A 17,163-nucleotide genomic window follows, 5' to 3' on the forward strand; every position below is an offset into this window, starting at 1 on the left:
CTGTGTGAACAAAAGTCACATGTTTTCAAGGCAACACATTTAAGAAATGTATCAACAGAGAGTCCTACATCATTTCTCCATGTTCAGCTAACATGAAGAACCAAAAGATGTCAAAGGCTGCAAGCATAGCACACAGGAAGCGTTTGCAAGGTGTGCCTTTTGCAACAAAACTATCGCCAGGGTCCCACCGGATTGCAGAAACGTCAGATCTTCACAAATGCAAGACAGTTAGGCTCAGTGGTCACACGCTTAAGCCTGAGCTAGCTGGCCTAATCGAAAAGACATTGCAGGAAGCTGGTAAGTAACTTAGCAAGCAAATCTGTTTGTGTACCAAATCTGAGAAAGGAATAGCTTTTGATTCATCTCTCTGTTTCCTTACTGTCCTACAGTCCTGGAAAGCAATTAGTGTTGCCAGAGAGCAAATCTGAGAAGGGATTGGCCAGTGTCACACTTTCCACCTTCAAAGTGGACCATTAGCTGGTTCTCTCATTCTTGTGTTGATACCTGTGGGAGGCCAGGTATCTTTTCCAGAAGCAGATAAGGCCCATAGTTCATCAGTTGCCAAGCCCCAGTATGCACTATTCATTTGTTATACAAAAAACATCTCAGCTTTGCAGCTTACGGCAAAAATACAAAAATCATGCAAGAGATTAAAAGGCAGCAAACAACAAAACGCTAACTATCAAATGCCTGGGAGGAAAGTACCCTAAGCAATGAACCTGATTCTTCAGGGGTAGTGCAGCCCCAGGCAGAACGGGTGCCACTTATCCTGGCAGAGGAACCACCTATTAACAGTGTCAACAGTGTTAACAGAGCTTCAGTTTGAGGGCCCTTATCCAGTCCAACACCAAAGTCAGGCACCGGTTAAGCATATTCACCACCACTTGAGATTAAAATATATTGATATATATTCTGCCCTTCTTCCCATGTAGCCCAGGGTGGGCAACACAGAAATGATGATACAATTAACATGGGGAAACAATTCCAGTTCAGATGCAGATAGATAACATACTCCAAAATTCCCGATGCTCCCACACAACAGTTTTATGTAGATGTTGAATAAAATGGGAGACCAGGCTAAACCCTGCAGAACCCCATGTGGCGGCACTTTTTCACCCTGGCACCATTGGGCCGGCCCTCACTTAAATATAGTGCAACCACCTCACAGTACACCAGTTACACAAATTTCTACAAATTACCCCAGATTATCTAATGGGGGACTTTTGTGAGGGAAAACTTAATGATTTGGAGTCTCAGGCAGGATTTGAGCAAACAAACAAGAAAGGTTTTATTAAACAAAGGAAGTTTATGACACAAAGTGGATGCTTCAGGTTATGTTATTTCAGGTAACCGTCCACCTAATAATATTTATACTAAATCTAACTGCTGCTATGGACTTCTAATCAAGCACAGGTTCTTTTAAACTTCAGTTGCTTATGTTCAGTTACTTCGCTTCAGGTAGATGTTACAGGTTTTTAGACTAAAGGGTAAATCCTCGACTTATTTCTAGTTATTTCACTTCAGTTCTTTCTCAGTTGTTGCACAGCTGTTGCCGCTTAATTATTTGGTTCTTAGACAAGGTGGTACTTCCTGTCAGTTGCACACCCCTTCGACAACCCTACTCCTGAGCTACTCCAAGTAACAGACCCAAAGGGATCACCACACCCCTCTTAACTGGTTTGGGAGTTTTCTCTTTTTGAGACCTAAGTAGACTGTATCTTTCCAGCTTCTACTTCTCCTGGCTCAGCCTCCCAGTTAATTCCTGGCCTATTACTCTTACAGGACACCACACACTGTCCTGCACACTAAGCGCAGAGACTCCTTTCTCTAGCTTGTGACACATTCCTCAAGAGTGGATGTTTCTACCCAGAACTAACTCTCTCTTCCTTTACTCCCTATTTCCCAACCTGAAACCTGTCTCTCCAAATCCTCTTCTTTTTCAACTCCCCCTCCTGGAACCCTGGCCAATCAGAAACTGCTGTTTGTTAACCATATGCTGGCAGGGGAAAAGAAAAACACCTGGTGACCCAACCTGCGCAGCAAAACAAACTTTTCTGTCACACCCCACGAGGAAGGCTCTGTGAGTTGGATAATCTCCCCTTCCCACAGCACTACCTTCTGATCTGAAGGGGGTCCTCAACACTATTTCTGAGGCCACCTCTGTCATCTCAAGACAGGGAAATTGCTAGGCAGCAGGTTGAGCAGTACACCAGCAGAATCTCTAATCTGCCCAGCTCATCCAACACAAGATGTAAATGTTCTAGATTTGCTCCTTCCTTTCTGCATTTCCACTCCTGTTGTTTCAGGTCCCTGAATTTCCTCCTGCTCTCTATCTAGTCTGCCCTGTTTTGCTCAGGTTCCCAACTACTATCTCTTGCTAGTAACCAATATAAATATTTTTCTCCCCGCCACCTTTCTGACAGCAATATATATATATATATATATACACACACACACACATCTCTGTCTCCTTGGGTCCCTGTAAGCATTTTCCTATCCTGCAGCTTGTCAACTTTAATCACTTCCCTGTGTTCTATGCCTTCCTCAGCCCTTAGGTTTCTCAAATTCCATTGATTTGTTATCAACCAAGGCAGCAGATGAGGGAAGCTTCATTCCTCTTGGTTTTACTAGACTAAGTTTAGCTTCCCATCTGCTGTCCAGTCACTACCATCTTCCACAACCATTCATGATGCACATTGCATTGTTGGCTGTACTAGGGTACATTGGGGTTGTTTTGTTTTATGATGGGAGAATGTGGCCCTCAAAAAGAAAAAGCTCGATTTCTGCCTAAATGTGACACTGTTTATGGAACCTTTATTTCCCCTTTTCTAGATGTTTCGGGCACAGAGAAAGGCGCACAGAGGACAGAAGAAGACCTTAGCTGGTAACAGAGTATAGCTCAGCCTAGTCTAAACAGAGTTATGTGCAGGGGACTAGAATAAAGAGTAATCTTCAGCAAAGTCCCATTTGCCTCACTTCAGTGTGTTTCACGACAAGCAGGAGACACCACCTAGGTGCTGTGAATTCCTGTAGTATAGTAGCTCAGAGACTGAGCTATGAATCAGAATGCCCCTGGTTTCAATTTTGCCTCTGCCATGAACCCACTAGGCAGTCTTGGGAAAGCTGCTTGCTCTTCAGTTCTTCCCTCTACGATACAAGATTATAATCTTGGTGAGCGTACAGAGTTGTTGTAAGATTATCTCATTATAATGCAAGCAAAGTGCTTAATTATTACACCTAATGCTATAATTGTATTTACATCAGGATGGTTAGCATTTCCTCTCTTGCACACACAAACATGTGTAAGTTGCAATGAGCAGGGTCCAGATTTAAAAGCATGTTCCTTTTTGTCCCAGATGACTGTTTAAATAAGGTGAGAAATGCCAGCGGAAACTTTTTGCTGTGAATTAAATACCTCCGTTCAGTTGTTCAACCGGATCACTATAATAAAACTGTTGATATGTCAATATCTCTTCCTGTGCAGTCTTAAAGAGATCAAGAAGAAAGTGTATGACAATAAAAAGGATAAAGAAAGTGGTCGTGAGCAAGATGAATCTGTTAAAGTGGAAATCAGTGAAAAAACGGTCAGGAAACACAAAAATTCTAAGTACAAGTAGATCTGTGTTTGTTTACATGAAGGGTTGGGAAACTTTTCCAGCCCAAGGGCTGCATCCTCAAGTGGGAAACCTTCCAAGGACCACATGCCAGTTTGGAGTTCCAGTTTGGCCTCCAAACCCATTCCCATAAGTGGTGTGAGTGTGTGTGTGTGGACAACTAGATTATATATCATGTTCTAGAATAGTCATCCATAATTATTTCATACCCGCCAACATTTCTTTGATGAAAATAGGGGTGTCCTATTCCTTTATTTATGTATTTATTATTTATTATTATATTTTATTTCTACTCCACCCATCTGACTGGTTTGCCCCAGCCACTCTGGGTGGCTTCCAACATAAAAACATAATTAATTTTTTTTAAAAAAAACCTTCCCTATACAGTGGTACCTCGGGTTACAGACGCTTCAGGTTACAGACTCTGCTAACCCAGAAATAGTACCTCAGGTTAAGAACTTTGCTTCAGGATGAGAACAGAAATCATGTGGCGGCGGCGTGGCGACAGCAGGAAGCCCCATTAGCTAAAGTGGTGCTTCAGGTTAAGAACAGTTTCAGGTTAAGAACGGACTTCCAGAACAAATTAAGTTCTTAACCCGAGGTACCACTGTACAGGGCTGCCTTCAGGTGCCTTCCATAGGTTGTATAGTTACTTATCTCCTTGGCTCGGGGGGTCACATTACTCCATACCCTCCAACATTTCTCCGATGAAAATAGGGACGTCCTAAGGAAAAGCAGGACATTGCAATATCAAATCAGAAACTGGGACAGCTTTCTGTAAATCTGGGACTGTCCCTGGAAAATAGGGACACTTGGAGGGCCTGTTATTTTCCTGATGTATCCAGTTATTAAATATTTTACTGAAGCCAAATAGAAATAGCATTAGACCAAAGCAGCAGCATTCAGAACAAAATGTTGCTCAACAAGGCCACCCCGGATATTTAATTTATTTAAGCTATTTATATGCCACTAAATCACTGGAGTTTCTAAGTGGTGTACATAAAAAGAAAACATGCAGTGGTCCAAATAAAGTCAATCATAAAAAGAGAGCTTTCTTAAAAGCCTGCTCAGGATATAAAAGTAAATACAGTATGGCAACCCTACTGACATTCTACAGGAAGGGCCCTGCTGGAGTTCAACAGAATCAGGCCCACCAGAGATGTGAAAGAGGGGAAAGGGGGAAATACAGATTGTATGGGAAATTCTAGGAATTGCAGTTCTCGGGAGAAATGTACTTTCCCTGCAGAATGTGCTCCTTCAAGGACTACAAGTCCCAGAGTTCTTCAGTTCTAGGCAGTTTTCCTGTGCACAGACGAGGAGAAGCCAATAGGTTGTGGCAGCAGAAGGCTGGGACCAACCCCGCAAAAAAGAGGGACACTGAGATTTCAGAGCCAGTGCTTGAATTGGCAGGCCTTGCAACAGGTGTGGGTAAATGAGTCCAGCCTCTGCTCCCCATAGAACTGGCCGTAGATCCCAGGAACGTGGTCTAAGGGCATTTGTCACTTGTGGGTTATACACAAACACACACACACACCACGTTGCTATGGCTGGCTCGAAACACGAACCAGGTCACCATAAATATAACAGCACGGATTTTTCTGTTAGTTTTCCCAAAATGCACAAGGATTTTTATGTAGCTTGGGGAAAGGGAGCCTGTGCCACAAGTTCATAGTGGGCCCAGACTAGAGAAATTAGGCTGGCTTGCTTGCTTCTTAAAAATGCAACACACTTAACCTTCTGCTTTTTAAATCTGTAGAAAGCAAAGTCAGATGCTGAAATGGAAGACGTTCTTCTGGAGATGAAGGCAAGTAATACTCCCAGAAAGAATGGCTCAATGTTCGGTTTTACTTTCATCAGCAGTGAAGCAAACGGGTTGTTTTGAGAGATACCAAGGGCGTGGACGGAATCTGAAAGAAGATTTCTCAAATCTGTTCCAGTCCACAGAGTGGTTCCTTCTCATGGCTATTAGTCTGGTGTGTGTGTATGCCGAGACTGTGCTATCTCTGCAGTAGATAATAGGCTAGCCACTTTTCTACCTGATGCAGATTCTGTCCTATAAAATATGGGGCAAATTCTGCATCCATTTTCTTGATCATGTTTATAACAACCTCAAGGAAAATATACAACCAACCAGTGTAACGTTTGGTAATGCAGAGCAGAAATGAACTTTGATTTTACAATTAAGATAGTTGGTGCAGAAGAATTTGCTGCCAATCATCACAGTAGGATCCCTGAGCACTTTCTCCTGTGTGACAGAGCCCATTTTGGCCCCTTGATACACCCCAGAGCTGAGACCAATGAACTTGGTGTGCAGCTTGAAAAAAGTAGAGAAAAACTCCAGGCAAATGCAATAGAACACTGTTGAGTGCTGATTATCAAGCTTACTCAGCTGCAGTAAAGATGGCAAAAATCTTTTGTATTTTGCTATAAATGAAAAAATGCTCAAATATATGTAATGTACCTCTAAGCAGAGAACCAGAGAAGAACATCTCTGTCCAGAATGCTGTCATTATAGGTACAGTCTACCTTCTTGTATTTTAGTTCCAATCCTATAAAAAATATCTTAAAACTAATCAGTGGTACCTCGGGTTAAGAACTTAATTCATTCCGGAGGTCCGTTCTTAACCTGAAACTGTTCTTAACCTGAGGTACCACTTTAGCTAATGGGGCCTCCCGCTGCCCCCACACGATTTCTGTTCTCATCCTGAAGCAAAGTTCTTAACCCGAGGTACTATTTCTAGGTTAGCGGAGTCTGTAACCTGAAGCGTCTGTAACTCGAGGTACCACTGTATACCAAATGTGTAGGCTTGCAGCTCTGCTGATTTATTTTATTTTATATTTAGACTGCAGTTCCCATCATCTCTCATCAATGGCCATACTGATGGGAAGGCCAAACGTTCCCCATCCCTGATTTAAGAGATTAATACCCAATCCTTCAACATTTAAGCATTAAACCTGCAATGAAATAAGTTAAGCCAAAAAGATGACGATAAGCTTTGTGATGGCTGAAATGCCTTCGCCATAGCCACTTTTCTGCCCCTTCCACATCCCACTGTTGTCCTGATACCATCTATCTTATCAATTATTTTGCAAGTTGCAGGGATACCATTTATGAAGGTAGCTTTGCTGACCTCAAATACCCTGCTGCACTACCACCATGTTTCAATTTTGCTCTCAAGGCCGCCAATGTTAACAGATGATGACACTGACTTAACACAAACACATGTGATAAAAGCCTTAAGGACTTCCCTAGTCCTTTTCTAAGGGCCTAACCATATGGGTGTAATGTGTAGTTTCATCTTAAAGGTATCTTACAACTTGGTTTTCTCTTATTTTATGTTCCTCTTGCAGAAAGACTTGTCATTTGTGGAGATTGATTTGAGAGATAGAGTCGAAGAGGTAGGCATAAGTTGTGTGAACATACTTTTGACTTCCTATATTTTCGTGAAGGGAAGATGCAAGTGTGATGAATGGATACATGCAGGCAGTACTATTTTTCTAGAAAAAGAGTTGCAGGAACTCACTATGAACGCCTCCCTTGTTCTCTTATAATGGCAATGGCACCCACCCGAGAGGGGCCAGAACTGAGTTCCGGCTAGGGAAAAAAGCCCTGCATGCAGGCAACCATGGTGTCTTCTTCCTGCTATGTTAAATTTCATTTATTAAATTTCATTTATTGAAAATATTTATATCCTGCCTTTCTACTCGACAACAGATGTTGAAGGTAGGTGGCAAAAAAAACCACAGAATGAAAACAAGTTGTTTTTCTTAAAGGCTGTGATAACTGACGAAGGCTTCTGGGGACTGATGATAAAATAAAATATCCTGTCCTCAGCCCCAAATGCCACATTAGAGGCATCATTCACTTATGTTCTGTAGCATGCAGTATGACCAGAATGCTTCCCATTTTAGATATCATTTATTTTTAGTAACGCAGATCGTGGGAAGTCATTAGCTGAATTCAAACTCCCTTGGCATTTATAAAGAGCAGTAATTCACCAGGAGCTGAGTGGGCTCTCTCCGCGGCATCTTAAGTTTGTTGATTGAAAGGTGATCAGTGGTGTTGATTATTAGGAAGAAATTGTTAGGAAGTGGGGACTTTTTTTAGTTCAGGCAACCTGAAAGTAAGGGAATGTGGTAGTAAAGAAATTACTAATAGTGCAAAGAATATGAAGGAATTTAAAAAAAATATTTTTTATTTATTCAGACTGCCTTATACCCTGCCTACTAACTGAGGTTTTTTTTGGGGGGGGGAGGGGGATAACATTTTATTTATTTTTTTAAATAATATTTTATTTTCCACATTCAATAAACAAACAAAAAACAAATCGACAAACACAAAAGAAAATAGCAAAAACAAAACAATACATACATTATACAGAAAGAAAAAAAAATGAAGAAGATAAGAATAAAAAAAATTAAAAACAAATATAATGTCATTGTATTCTTCAGCATTAACTTAAGTCTGCGACTTCCCCATGCCTTCCCACTCTGTATTCTAGATCTTATATTCTGGTAGTAAACTCTTTCCCTCTGGCGTATCTTTGGTTCAGATTAATGTTATTGTCTTATTTATCCTTACATTTCCCTATGTCTTACTAAATATACTTTCTGTAACATTGTCGTTTTTATAATAACATTCTTGTACATTCAATCTGATACCTCAAACGTTCATAATTTTATAATGTTTCTGTAGATAATCTTTAAATTTCCTCCAGTCTTCCTTCACCATCTCTTCTCCCTGGTCTCTGATTCTGCCAGTCATTTCTGCAAGTTCCATATAGTCAATGAGCTTCATTTGTCATTCTTCCAGCGTGGGTAAATCCTGCGTCTTCCAGTATTGCGCGATGAGTATTCTTGCTGCTGTTGTAGCATACATAAAAAGAGTTCTACTAACTGAGGTTTTTGAAGGGCTTCCAATATATTTAAAATATAGTAAACTAAGTGTATGATCACAAAAAGAGCATATAAGCTTCCCTTGGCCCAGCTGCCAAAGCAGCTGGATGACAGATCAGGGCTTCCTCACCCAGCTGTTGCTGAGCTTGCCTTCTGGCAGTGGTAAAAGATGCAGAAGGAGCTAGTGCAACAATGGTGTCAGAAGCCTCCCCTCAGTCCCCTAAGTTTCTTCAAAATGACTGCTGTTAGTCCCTCACAGGCCAAGGTTTCCTCACTGGACAGCAGTTGCTCCAGTCCTCCAGTCTTCCAGTGCCGTTCTGCAGCACTTCTGGCCTGGAAATGGCAGCCTGAAGCAGCCAGGTATTAGTCGTTCACAGAGAAGGACTTCCTCACCTGCTTCTGATCTCTCTCACAGCTTTGGGCTCTGATGGCAGATGCAGAAGGTGCTGGAACTTTCTCCAATATTCCAGCTGCTGCTTTGCAGCTGAATTCGCTGGCCTGGAAATGGCTGCCAAAGCACTCATCCCAAACCCTCCAAGTGTCCCTATTTTCCAGGGACAGTCCTGGATTTACAGAAGCCGTCCTGGTTTCTGATTTGATCCCAGAAAGTCCTGCTTTTCCTTAGCACGTCCCCATTTTCATCAGAGAAATGTTGGGGCTATGTAACCCTGGGGCCAAGGAGATATTTAACTATACAACCTTAAGAAGACATCTGAAGGCAGCCCTGTATAGGGAAGTTTTTTTAATGTTTAATGTTTAGTTATGTTTTTATATGTGTTGGAAGCTGCCCAGAGTGCCGCACAGATGAGTGGGTATAAGTAATAAAATAATAGTAATTATTATTATTATTATTATTATTATTATTATTATTGAATAGGACGTCCCTATTTTCATCAGAGAAATGTTGGAGAGTATGTCATCCAACGACTGTGAGAAAGGAAGTATTTTTTCACACTGCATTGTTACCTTATAGAACTACTTTGGACATAATATTATTCAGAAATATGACAAAAAGCCTAAGTGACCCTCAGACCTGTATGCTCCCCATCTTGGAAACTGAATGCTAGACACCATTGGGGCTGATTCAGCAAGACAACAGCTGTCTTATTAAGATACTGTGTTGTCTGGTGACTTTTGACACAGTAGGTAAAGGTAAAGGGACCCCTGACCATTAGGTCCAGTCATGGCCGACTTTGGGGTTGCGGCGCTCATCTCGCTTTATTGGCCGAGGGAGCCGGCATTTGTCCACAGACAGCTTCTGGGTCATGTGGCCAGCATGACTAAGACACTTCTGGCGAACCAGAACAGCACAGGGAAACGCCGTTTACCTTCCCCCTGGAGCGGTACCTATTTATCTACTTGCACTTTGACATGCTTTCGAACTCCTAGGTTGGCAGGAGCAGGGACCGAGCAACGGGAGCTCACCCCGTCGCGGGGATTCAAACCGCCGACCTTCTGATCGGCAAGTCCTAGGCTCTGTGGTTTAACTCACAGTGCCAATGGCATTGCGGCACTAGGTTCATGAGCTCTTGATTTGTCAAAGATTTGCGCCTCACATTTATATGCAAATCCTCCAGGCATCTTTCAAGTCAGATTTGTATGTTCACACATACCTGAAAGCATGCAACAAAATTCATGTCACTATGGATACTGTGAAATGTTTTTTGTGGGAGAAGGTAGAAAACATGGCATCACACTTTATACAAAACGTGATGACTCCACATTTCACTGTATGCAGTGTAAACCTAACTTCAATTTAGGATTAGCTGACAGCAGTCTTGGATGGACGGAGAGGCCCTCATCTGTCTGTATCAATAAACACATTCATCCTGATTAGGTTGTATAACCAATCTTTCTTGCAGGTTTGGGGTGAATGCCTTGTTGCACTTAAATATGAACACTATTACAGTGGTGCCTCGCAAGACGAAAAGAATCTGTTCTGCGAGTCTCTTCGTCTTGCGTTTTTTTTCGTCTTGCGAAGCAAGCCCATTAGCGGATTAGCGGATTAGCACTATTAGCGGTTTAGCAGCTATTAGCGGCTATTAAAGGCTTAAGGGATTAGCAGATTAGCTGCTAAAAGGCTATTAGCGGCTTAGCGGTCTTAGTGGATCAGATGATAAGCGGCTTAGCGATCAGCTGTTAAGCGGCTTAGCGATCAGCTGTTAAGCGGCTTGGGAAAAAGGGGGGGAGGGGAAAAAACCCCGCAGGAACTCGCAAGACATTTTCGTCTTGCGAAGCAAGCCCATAGCAAATTCGTTTTGCGAAGCACCTCCAAAACGGAAAACCCTTTCGTCTAGCGGGTTTTCCGTCTTGCGAGGCATTCGTCTTGCGGGGCACCACTGTACCTGCCTTTCTGTCAGACCCTTAAGGCAGCTTACAATACAAAATTTGAAGATAATTTTAAAATGTCAGCAATATAAAACTTTACCAGTGGGGGGGGGAGGGCAGGAATGAAACTTATCAGAATTATAATGGCATGTTTGGCAAAAAGAACCTTAAATCTAAAAGTCTAGTTGAATCGCCTCAGGTTCACATATCATAAACAATCAAGCCTTGCAAGTAGAAATAAATTGTTTCAGCATTGCCTAGCCAGAACCGAAAGCGCTTTTCCATGACATACAAAGAGAGGCCTGAATTAAATACCCCATTTGTCCAAAACTAGCAATGCAATGAAGCTTTTTTCTTCTTCTTTTTAAGGAACAGTTTCACTGAAGTCACATGTTTTGAACTGTGCATGACCCTGGAGCAAGTTTTTTTTAGCAAAAAGTTTCCCAGAAAAGAACTCTGCTTGTTTTCACTGTTATAGATTATTAGGTTATAGCATTAACAAAGAATTCACTATTTCTTAAAATTTCTCAGAAAACTGAAGAAATCTTGACAGAGGAGAAGCAGCATGAAAAGGAAGAGGAATCTCCTGAAACGCTGTATGGTGATATTTTAACTTGTTGTGCAAGACATTGGTGGGAAAGGCCAGCTTTAAAATGCTTAGTTTTACAAAAACGTGGTTATGGGTCCAGAATAGTGGGAGGCATTTCATTCCTAAATCCCAAATATGTTTGCTTAGCTCTTTTTGACATACTAATTTCCTTGCTGCTTACTTCCTAGTAAAGCAGGCTTAGGCTAACAGCTGTAGGTTTTGCTCTCTGGACATTTTTTGCATGCTATCTTTCCCAGTTAGCAAAAAAAAAAAGTGTTTACATTTGTTCATATGCAGGAAAATGTGTCATGCTACTTGTGGTTCCCAATCAACAACAACCGTGGGCAGATCTATACCAGGCACCTAAAGCACGCTCAATGTACATGTAAAGCACACAGCTTCTCCCAAAGAATCCTGGGAGCTGTAGTTTGTTCAGGGTTGCTGGGAAATGTAGTTCTTTGAGAGGGCAATTACAGTGGTACCTCGGGATGCGAACAGGATCGGTTCTGGAGCCCCGTTCACATCCAGAAGCAAATGTAGCTAGTGACGGCACATCTGCGCATGCACGCATCACTTTTTGCCACTTCTGCGCATGCGCGTGACATCAGTTTGAGCGTCTGTGCGTGTGCGAGAGGCAAAACCCAGAAGTAACACGCTCCGTTACTTCTGGGTTGCCGCGGAGCGCAACTCGAACGCGCTCAACATGAAGCATATTCAACCCGAGGTATGACTGTACAGTTCGAGGAATGCTTTGAGGGAAGTCATGTGCTTTAAATGTGCCTTAAATGTATGGTGTGGTAAAGGTGTCACTACATGATGCTACTATTCAGAGAGTAGCATACAGCAGTTGCTAGATATCATCAGAGGGAGAGTGTTCATGCCCTCTTGTGGGCTTTGCATAGGCATTGTAGGCACAGAATGCTGGGACATTCTGCACTGCAGTGGGTTGGGCTTGATGACCGTTGGGGGTCCCCTTCCAACTCTACAATTCTATGGACATAAGAGGAGTTCTCCTGGATCAGCCCATCTAGTCCAGCATCTTGTTCTCACAATGGCCAACCATTGCTGTAAGGTGCAATATACAATTGTGACACTAGGTATGGCGACTGTGAGCTACAGCAAATTCAACGCATTTTTCAAAACGATTTTTTAAAAAAGCATTTTTCACAATGTTTTTAACGTGCATCTAGATTCCACACCCAGGTGGTTTCTATGGTTGTTGGAGGACTATCTGGGTGAATAAATCAGATGCTATTAAATGGGCTTACTGATTGGGCTCGTGCAGAATTCTTCTTAGTGGCTGGTTATAAACATTTCAAAAATTATATTTGGAATAGCAGCAACCTGATATTTTCCCACCCCGGTCTTCCCCGGTATCTATCCGTTCCTGATAACACTGATTGCTAGATACTTCGACCACTAGGAGGAGCAGGTCCCATATGCTAACTGCTATGGCATATGTACACTGCTTTGTCTTCAAATAATACATGTTACAAATATTCTGTTAGAACATTATTAGCCGCATGTTGCATGTGGTTGTTCAGAGTTGTCTTCAAAGGGCTGGAGGCTGACCCTTGCATTAGATAGCTGGCTTACCTGATTTTATTACCAGGGAGGACGGCAGGTGCTCAGGGGAAGGTTTGTGTAGCTCAGGGGCAAAGCATGCACTCTGCATGCACAAAGTTCCAGGTTCAATCCCCAGCATCCCGAAGGAGGTCTGGGAATGTCCTCTGCCTGAAAACCCTAGAGGGATGGTGCCAGTCAGTGTTGGCAATGCTGGGGTGGATAAACCAATGGTCTGACTAGGTTTAAGGCAGCTTCCTATGTTCCAATAAGATTTTCTGCTTCAGGTGCTAAAATAACTTGGGTACACACTTTGAATTGATTGAGGAGGGGCAGGGAATGCTATTTGCTGATCTGCCTCAGGCAGTAAAATATATAGGGCTGTCTCTGCTTCGCGGTACTTGCTTTCTTTTTTATAAAAAACAACAACCCCGAACAAGTTGTGTTCTGCTTTTAAGTGTGCCTACAACTGCAGTCTCACTTGACTTCTTGCTTCTGTTTGTTAAGATGAGTCAGTGAAGCCAACAGTTGAATAATGTGAGAAAACTCGGTAATTCATTTGCAGGAATATGGCTCTGTCATATGACGGGTTCCCAAAACAGTGGTGCATTATTGGTGCTTTGCCTCTGAGCTACACGATCCTTCCTCTGAGCATCTGTCAATCAAATCAATGGGATTTATTTATTTTTAACAATTTCAATAGGTACTGGATTGTAACCATCACTCTATAGCCTTAGTCTGTGAGAGGGATGGGCTTGTGTGCTTGTAGGTCAGTGCTGCTGTTCAGTCCTTGAAATTCTCATCCAGCACATGTATTACTACTATTCATTACTACATTTGTAACACGTCTTCCCCTTGAGGAGGTCAGTGTGATTGGGGGTTTCCCTCACCTATGAGGTAGGTTAGGCTGAGAGATTCACCCACTGGTTAGCCAGTGAACCTCATGACTAAGCAGAGATTTGAACCCGGCTCTGCTTTGTCCAAGTCCAACACTATCTACCGCACAATGCTGACTCACATTCCACCTGCCTTTAGAATAGTGTGGGTCCACTTAAATGGATACTAGGCATTTGCCATTTCTGTTCTTCCAGATGGGATCCTCACACAATGCTATTATACAGGGAAAGCCAGCATGGCGTAGCGGTTAGAGAGTTGGACTAGGAGTGGAGAGATCCACATTCAGATCCCCACTTGGCTATGAAGCTCACTCGGACCATCAGTTATCCCCTCTCAACCTAACCTGACTCACAGGTTGGTTGAGGAGATAAAATGGAGATAGCCAATGAGGAAGAACCACAAAGGTTGTGCTAAGACACAGAGGAAGGGCAGGATATGAATATTAAAATATAAGTATCTTATGCCACCAGATCTCCTTCCCCAACACTGCTGCTGTCACCAAGCCAGATAGGTAAAGGAAGAAAAATGTTCTGCAGGGCCTTGTTGAGAGGTTCATGGAGGAATATTCTCAATTCAGGACTGGGTTCTTTTCATCTTTCCTTATTGTACTTGTTGGCTATTGATCCCTTGCCTTTATGCTGCCCTAATTTAGTTGGTTTCCCCTTTGGAGCTACATTCTTGACTCTTAAGAAACCTTTGTTCTAGATTATGTCCTTATATATGCAGAAATGAACTGTGGGAATTTACATTTGCAGGCCCGAAAGCAGCTGGCTGTGCTGTTTTCCCATCTGGACGAGGCAGAAGAAGCGGAAGGAAAAACAAGAGTAGCCACAAAATGGTTAATATCACCACATGGGTAGCACCGTGGGGGGACGGGACGTGAATATATGAGATACTTATGAGGGTGGTGGGGTGCAGAGGCATTGGGGATAAGGAAGGAAATTGTGGCGGCTGTAACAGCCTCATTGAGCACCTCTCTATAGCACTGGGCTGAGGGAGTTTTAGGCACCTGGGTTTGTACTGCTTTCTGTGCTGCCACCAGTCTCCCTTTGCCATCTGCTGCCGCCGCCGCCACCCATCCCATTCCACCCTTTGGTAAGATTTCAGGGCGAGAGGCACCAGCAAGGCATGGAGCAGCTAGGCTTGTGCACTTTAGCCTACCATCCTCTAGCATAGCCAAAAAGGAGATTGGAAGAATCCACTTTTGCTTTCAACTAACCTCAGGTTGCCGCTTTATGCTAAACAGGACAAACTATGGTTTGTCCTAGCAAACCCAAGAGCAAATCATTGTTTCTGACCCTGGCTTGTTTGGATAAAAGCATAGCTAAAACTAGCCCCAGTTCTCCCGTTTAGATGAAACAATGAATTGCAGTTAGCTAAGAAAATTGGAAACGATCTCTTCTGTGTGCACATAATGCTAAACTATCGTTTAGTGTTGTGTCCAAAACTTCAAACCAGGTCACACAGTTAAGCATGCCTTAGAACATCTTTTATTCCATGTTGACCCTAGCCTATGCCATCAGTACTTTTGCACATCGCTTGGAGCAATCTTCAAACAAGCTGAACGTAAAATATATAAAACAGTTTCCATCTAATATTTTGTTTGTACCTGTGTGTGCTTTTTGGAGCATAATGGGTACAGACATTAAGTCAGAATCCTCTTTCACCCTTCCCCTTAACACAGGCATAGGCAAACTCAGCCCTCCAGATGTTTTGAGACTACAACTCCCATCATCCCTAGCTAACAGGACCAGCGGTCAGGGATAATGGGAGTTGTAGTCCCAAAACATCTGGAGGGCCAAGTTTGCCTATGCCTGCCTTAAAGATTATAAGTGCTCACAAGAAAGCTCTTTTAGTCTTAGAGTTGCCAACTTTTCATTTCAAAAAGACTAGCCTTCCAGGTGAGATGCCGGGTGGGGGGGGGGTGAAGGATTCAGCAGACTGGTGTTTTTGATGGTAGATTCTGCCAAGTGCAAGGTGCCAACTCTAACAATAAATTTGATAAAAGTTGTATCTAACTAGTCAGAGTAGGCCCATTGAAATTAATGGACATGACTAGCTAAGTTCTGAGTAGAACTTAGTTGGATACAATCCTCAGTCTTTAAGTTACCACATGACTCTTGCTTTTACTGTAATACAGTGGTACCTCGGGTTAAGTACTTAATTTGTTCCGGAAGTCCGTTCTTAACCTGAAGCACTACTTTAGCTAATGGGGCCTCCTGCTGCCACTGCATCGCCAGAGCACGATTTCTGTTCTTATCCTGAAGCAAAGTTCTTAACCTGAAGCACTATTTCTGGGTTAGCGGAGTCTGTAACCTGAAGCGTATGTAACCTGAAGCGTATGTAACCTGAGGTACCACTGTATACAAATTACGACAAGCCTTCTTCAAGCTGGCTCCAAAGTTCACTGACTCAACACTTTTTAAACTGCTAGACAAGACTGGTTATACAAACCAGACCAGTAAAATTCTGGCCAGCTGGCAATCCTATCCATTCCACAAAAATATATTTGCAAGAAGAGGTTTGTTTCAATAGTGAGCTCATGGTTTCAAAATGTTTATTGGTCATCTCAGAATCACCCAAGTGGAGTCAGTGGAAGATAACCAGGGCAGCAAAGATGCAGGAACTTTGTACTGGGTATATCTGATTGAAAGTCGAATTACCTCTGTTGTACATGCTGATTATTCTGTATGTCCTTCAATCCATACAGGACTCCAGCTTTTTAGAATACAAGGCCCAATATGAAATGGAAGGAAGACCAGTGCGGAATGGTCAGCTGATGAATAGGCGATGAATAAACTCAAATTCAGAACTAGACTAGTTGTTCCTTCACTTTATCTGAGATACCACAACAGGCTTTGCATTCTGATAAGAGACAGTAGATTCAAAAGATATAGCATGGTGTGGAAACACAGTGGTACCTCGGTTGTCGAACATAATCCTTTCTGGAAGACCATTCGACTTCCGAAACGTTTGACAACCGAGGCGCAAAGGGCTGGCTGCAAAGTCAATGGAGAAAATTGGAAAAAACCGCAGCAGAAGCCGTTCTACTTCCGAGGCACGTTCGAAAACGGAAGCAATTACTTCTGGGTTTTCAGCGTTTGAAAACTGAAATGTTTGGCTTCTGAGATGCTCGAAAACCAAGATACCACTGTATAAGAAAAACATTCCTTAGTGTTTGGTCATGTATATGTAAATGTGAACATACGAAGCAGTGAATCTAAGACCGTTAGACCCTTAATCCACATATCTCAGTGTCGTCTACTTTGACAGTTT

At 42.6% G+C, this 17,163-nt stretch overlaps 1 protein-coding gene and 1 long non-coding RNA gene across 4 annotated transcripts in view; one reads left to right on the forward strand and one right to left on the reverse strand.

The window, feature by feature from the left end:
• The window catches only part of LOC310676350, a 58,709-nt gene that overhangs the window by 7,389 nt on the left and 34,157 nt on the right, over window positions 1-17,163 (reverse strand). Inside the window, exon 1 of one of the 2 annotated variants that reach the window (XR_014510480.1) lies at window positions 1,676-1,901. The exons of the other annotated variant lie outside the window; for it this stretch is intronic. This is a non-coding gene — a long non-coding RNA (uncharacterized lncRNA). Of the gene's footprint in view, window positions 1-1,675; window positions 1,902-17,163 lie in introns of those variants that run through there. 2 annotated transcript variants of the gene reach the window in all.
• On the forward strand, window positions 6-16,704 carry LOC310676320 (uncharacterized protein). Of its 2 annotated transcripts, XM_083438149.1 has the most exons (8): window positions 9-297; window positions 2,833-2,884; window positions 3,485-3,584; window positions 5,371-5,422; window positions 6,970-7,013; window positions 11,370-11,434; window positions 14,643-14,725; window positions 16,598-16,704. In XM_083438149.1, the coding sequence occupies exons 1-7, from the start codon at window positions 93-95 to the stop codon at window positions 14,713-14,715; spliced, it is 591 nt and encodes a 196-aa protein (XP_083294275.1). In that variant the 5' UTR covers window positions 9-92; the 3' UTR covers window positions 14,716-14,725; window positions 16,598-16,704. The 2 variants fall into 2 exon arrangements, with proteins under 2 accessions (XP_083294276.1, XP_083294275.1); XM_083438150.1 differs by lacking the exon at window positions 11,370-11,434 and having other exon boundaries at window positions 6-297.

The sequence above is a fragment of the Podarcis tiliguerta genome (assembly GCF_965153285.1).
Source record: "Podarcis tiliguerta genome assembly, chromosome: 4".
Taxonomy (NCBI): Eukaryota; Metazoa; Chordata; class Lepidosauria; order Squamata; family Lacertidae; genus Podarcis; species Podarcis tiliguerta.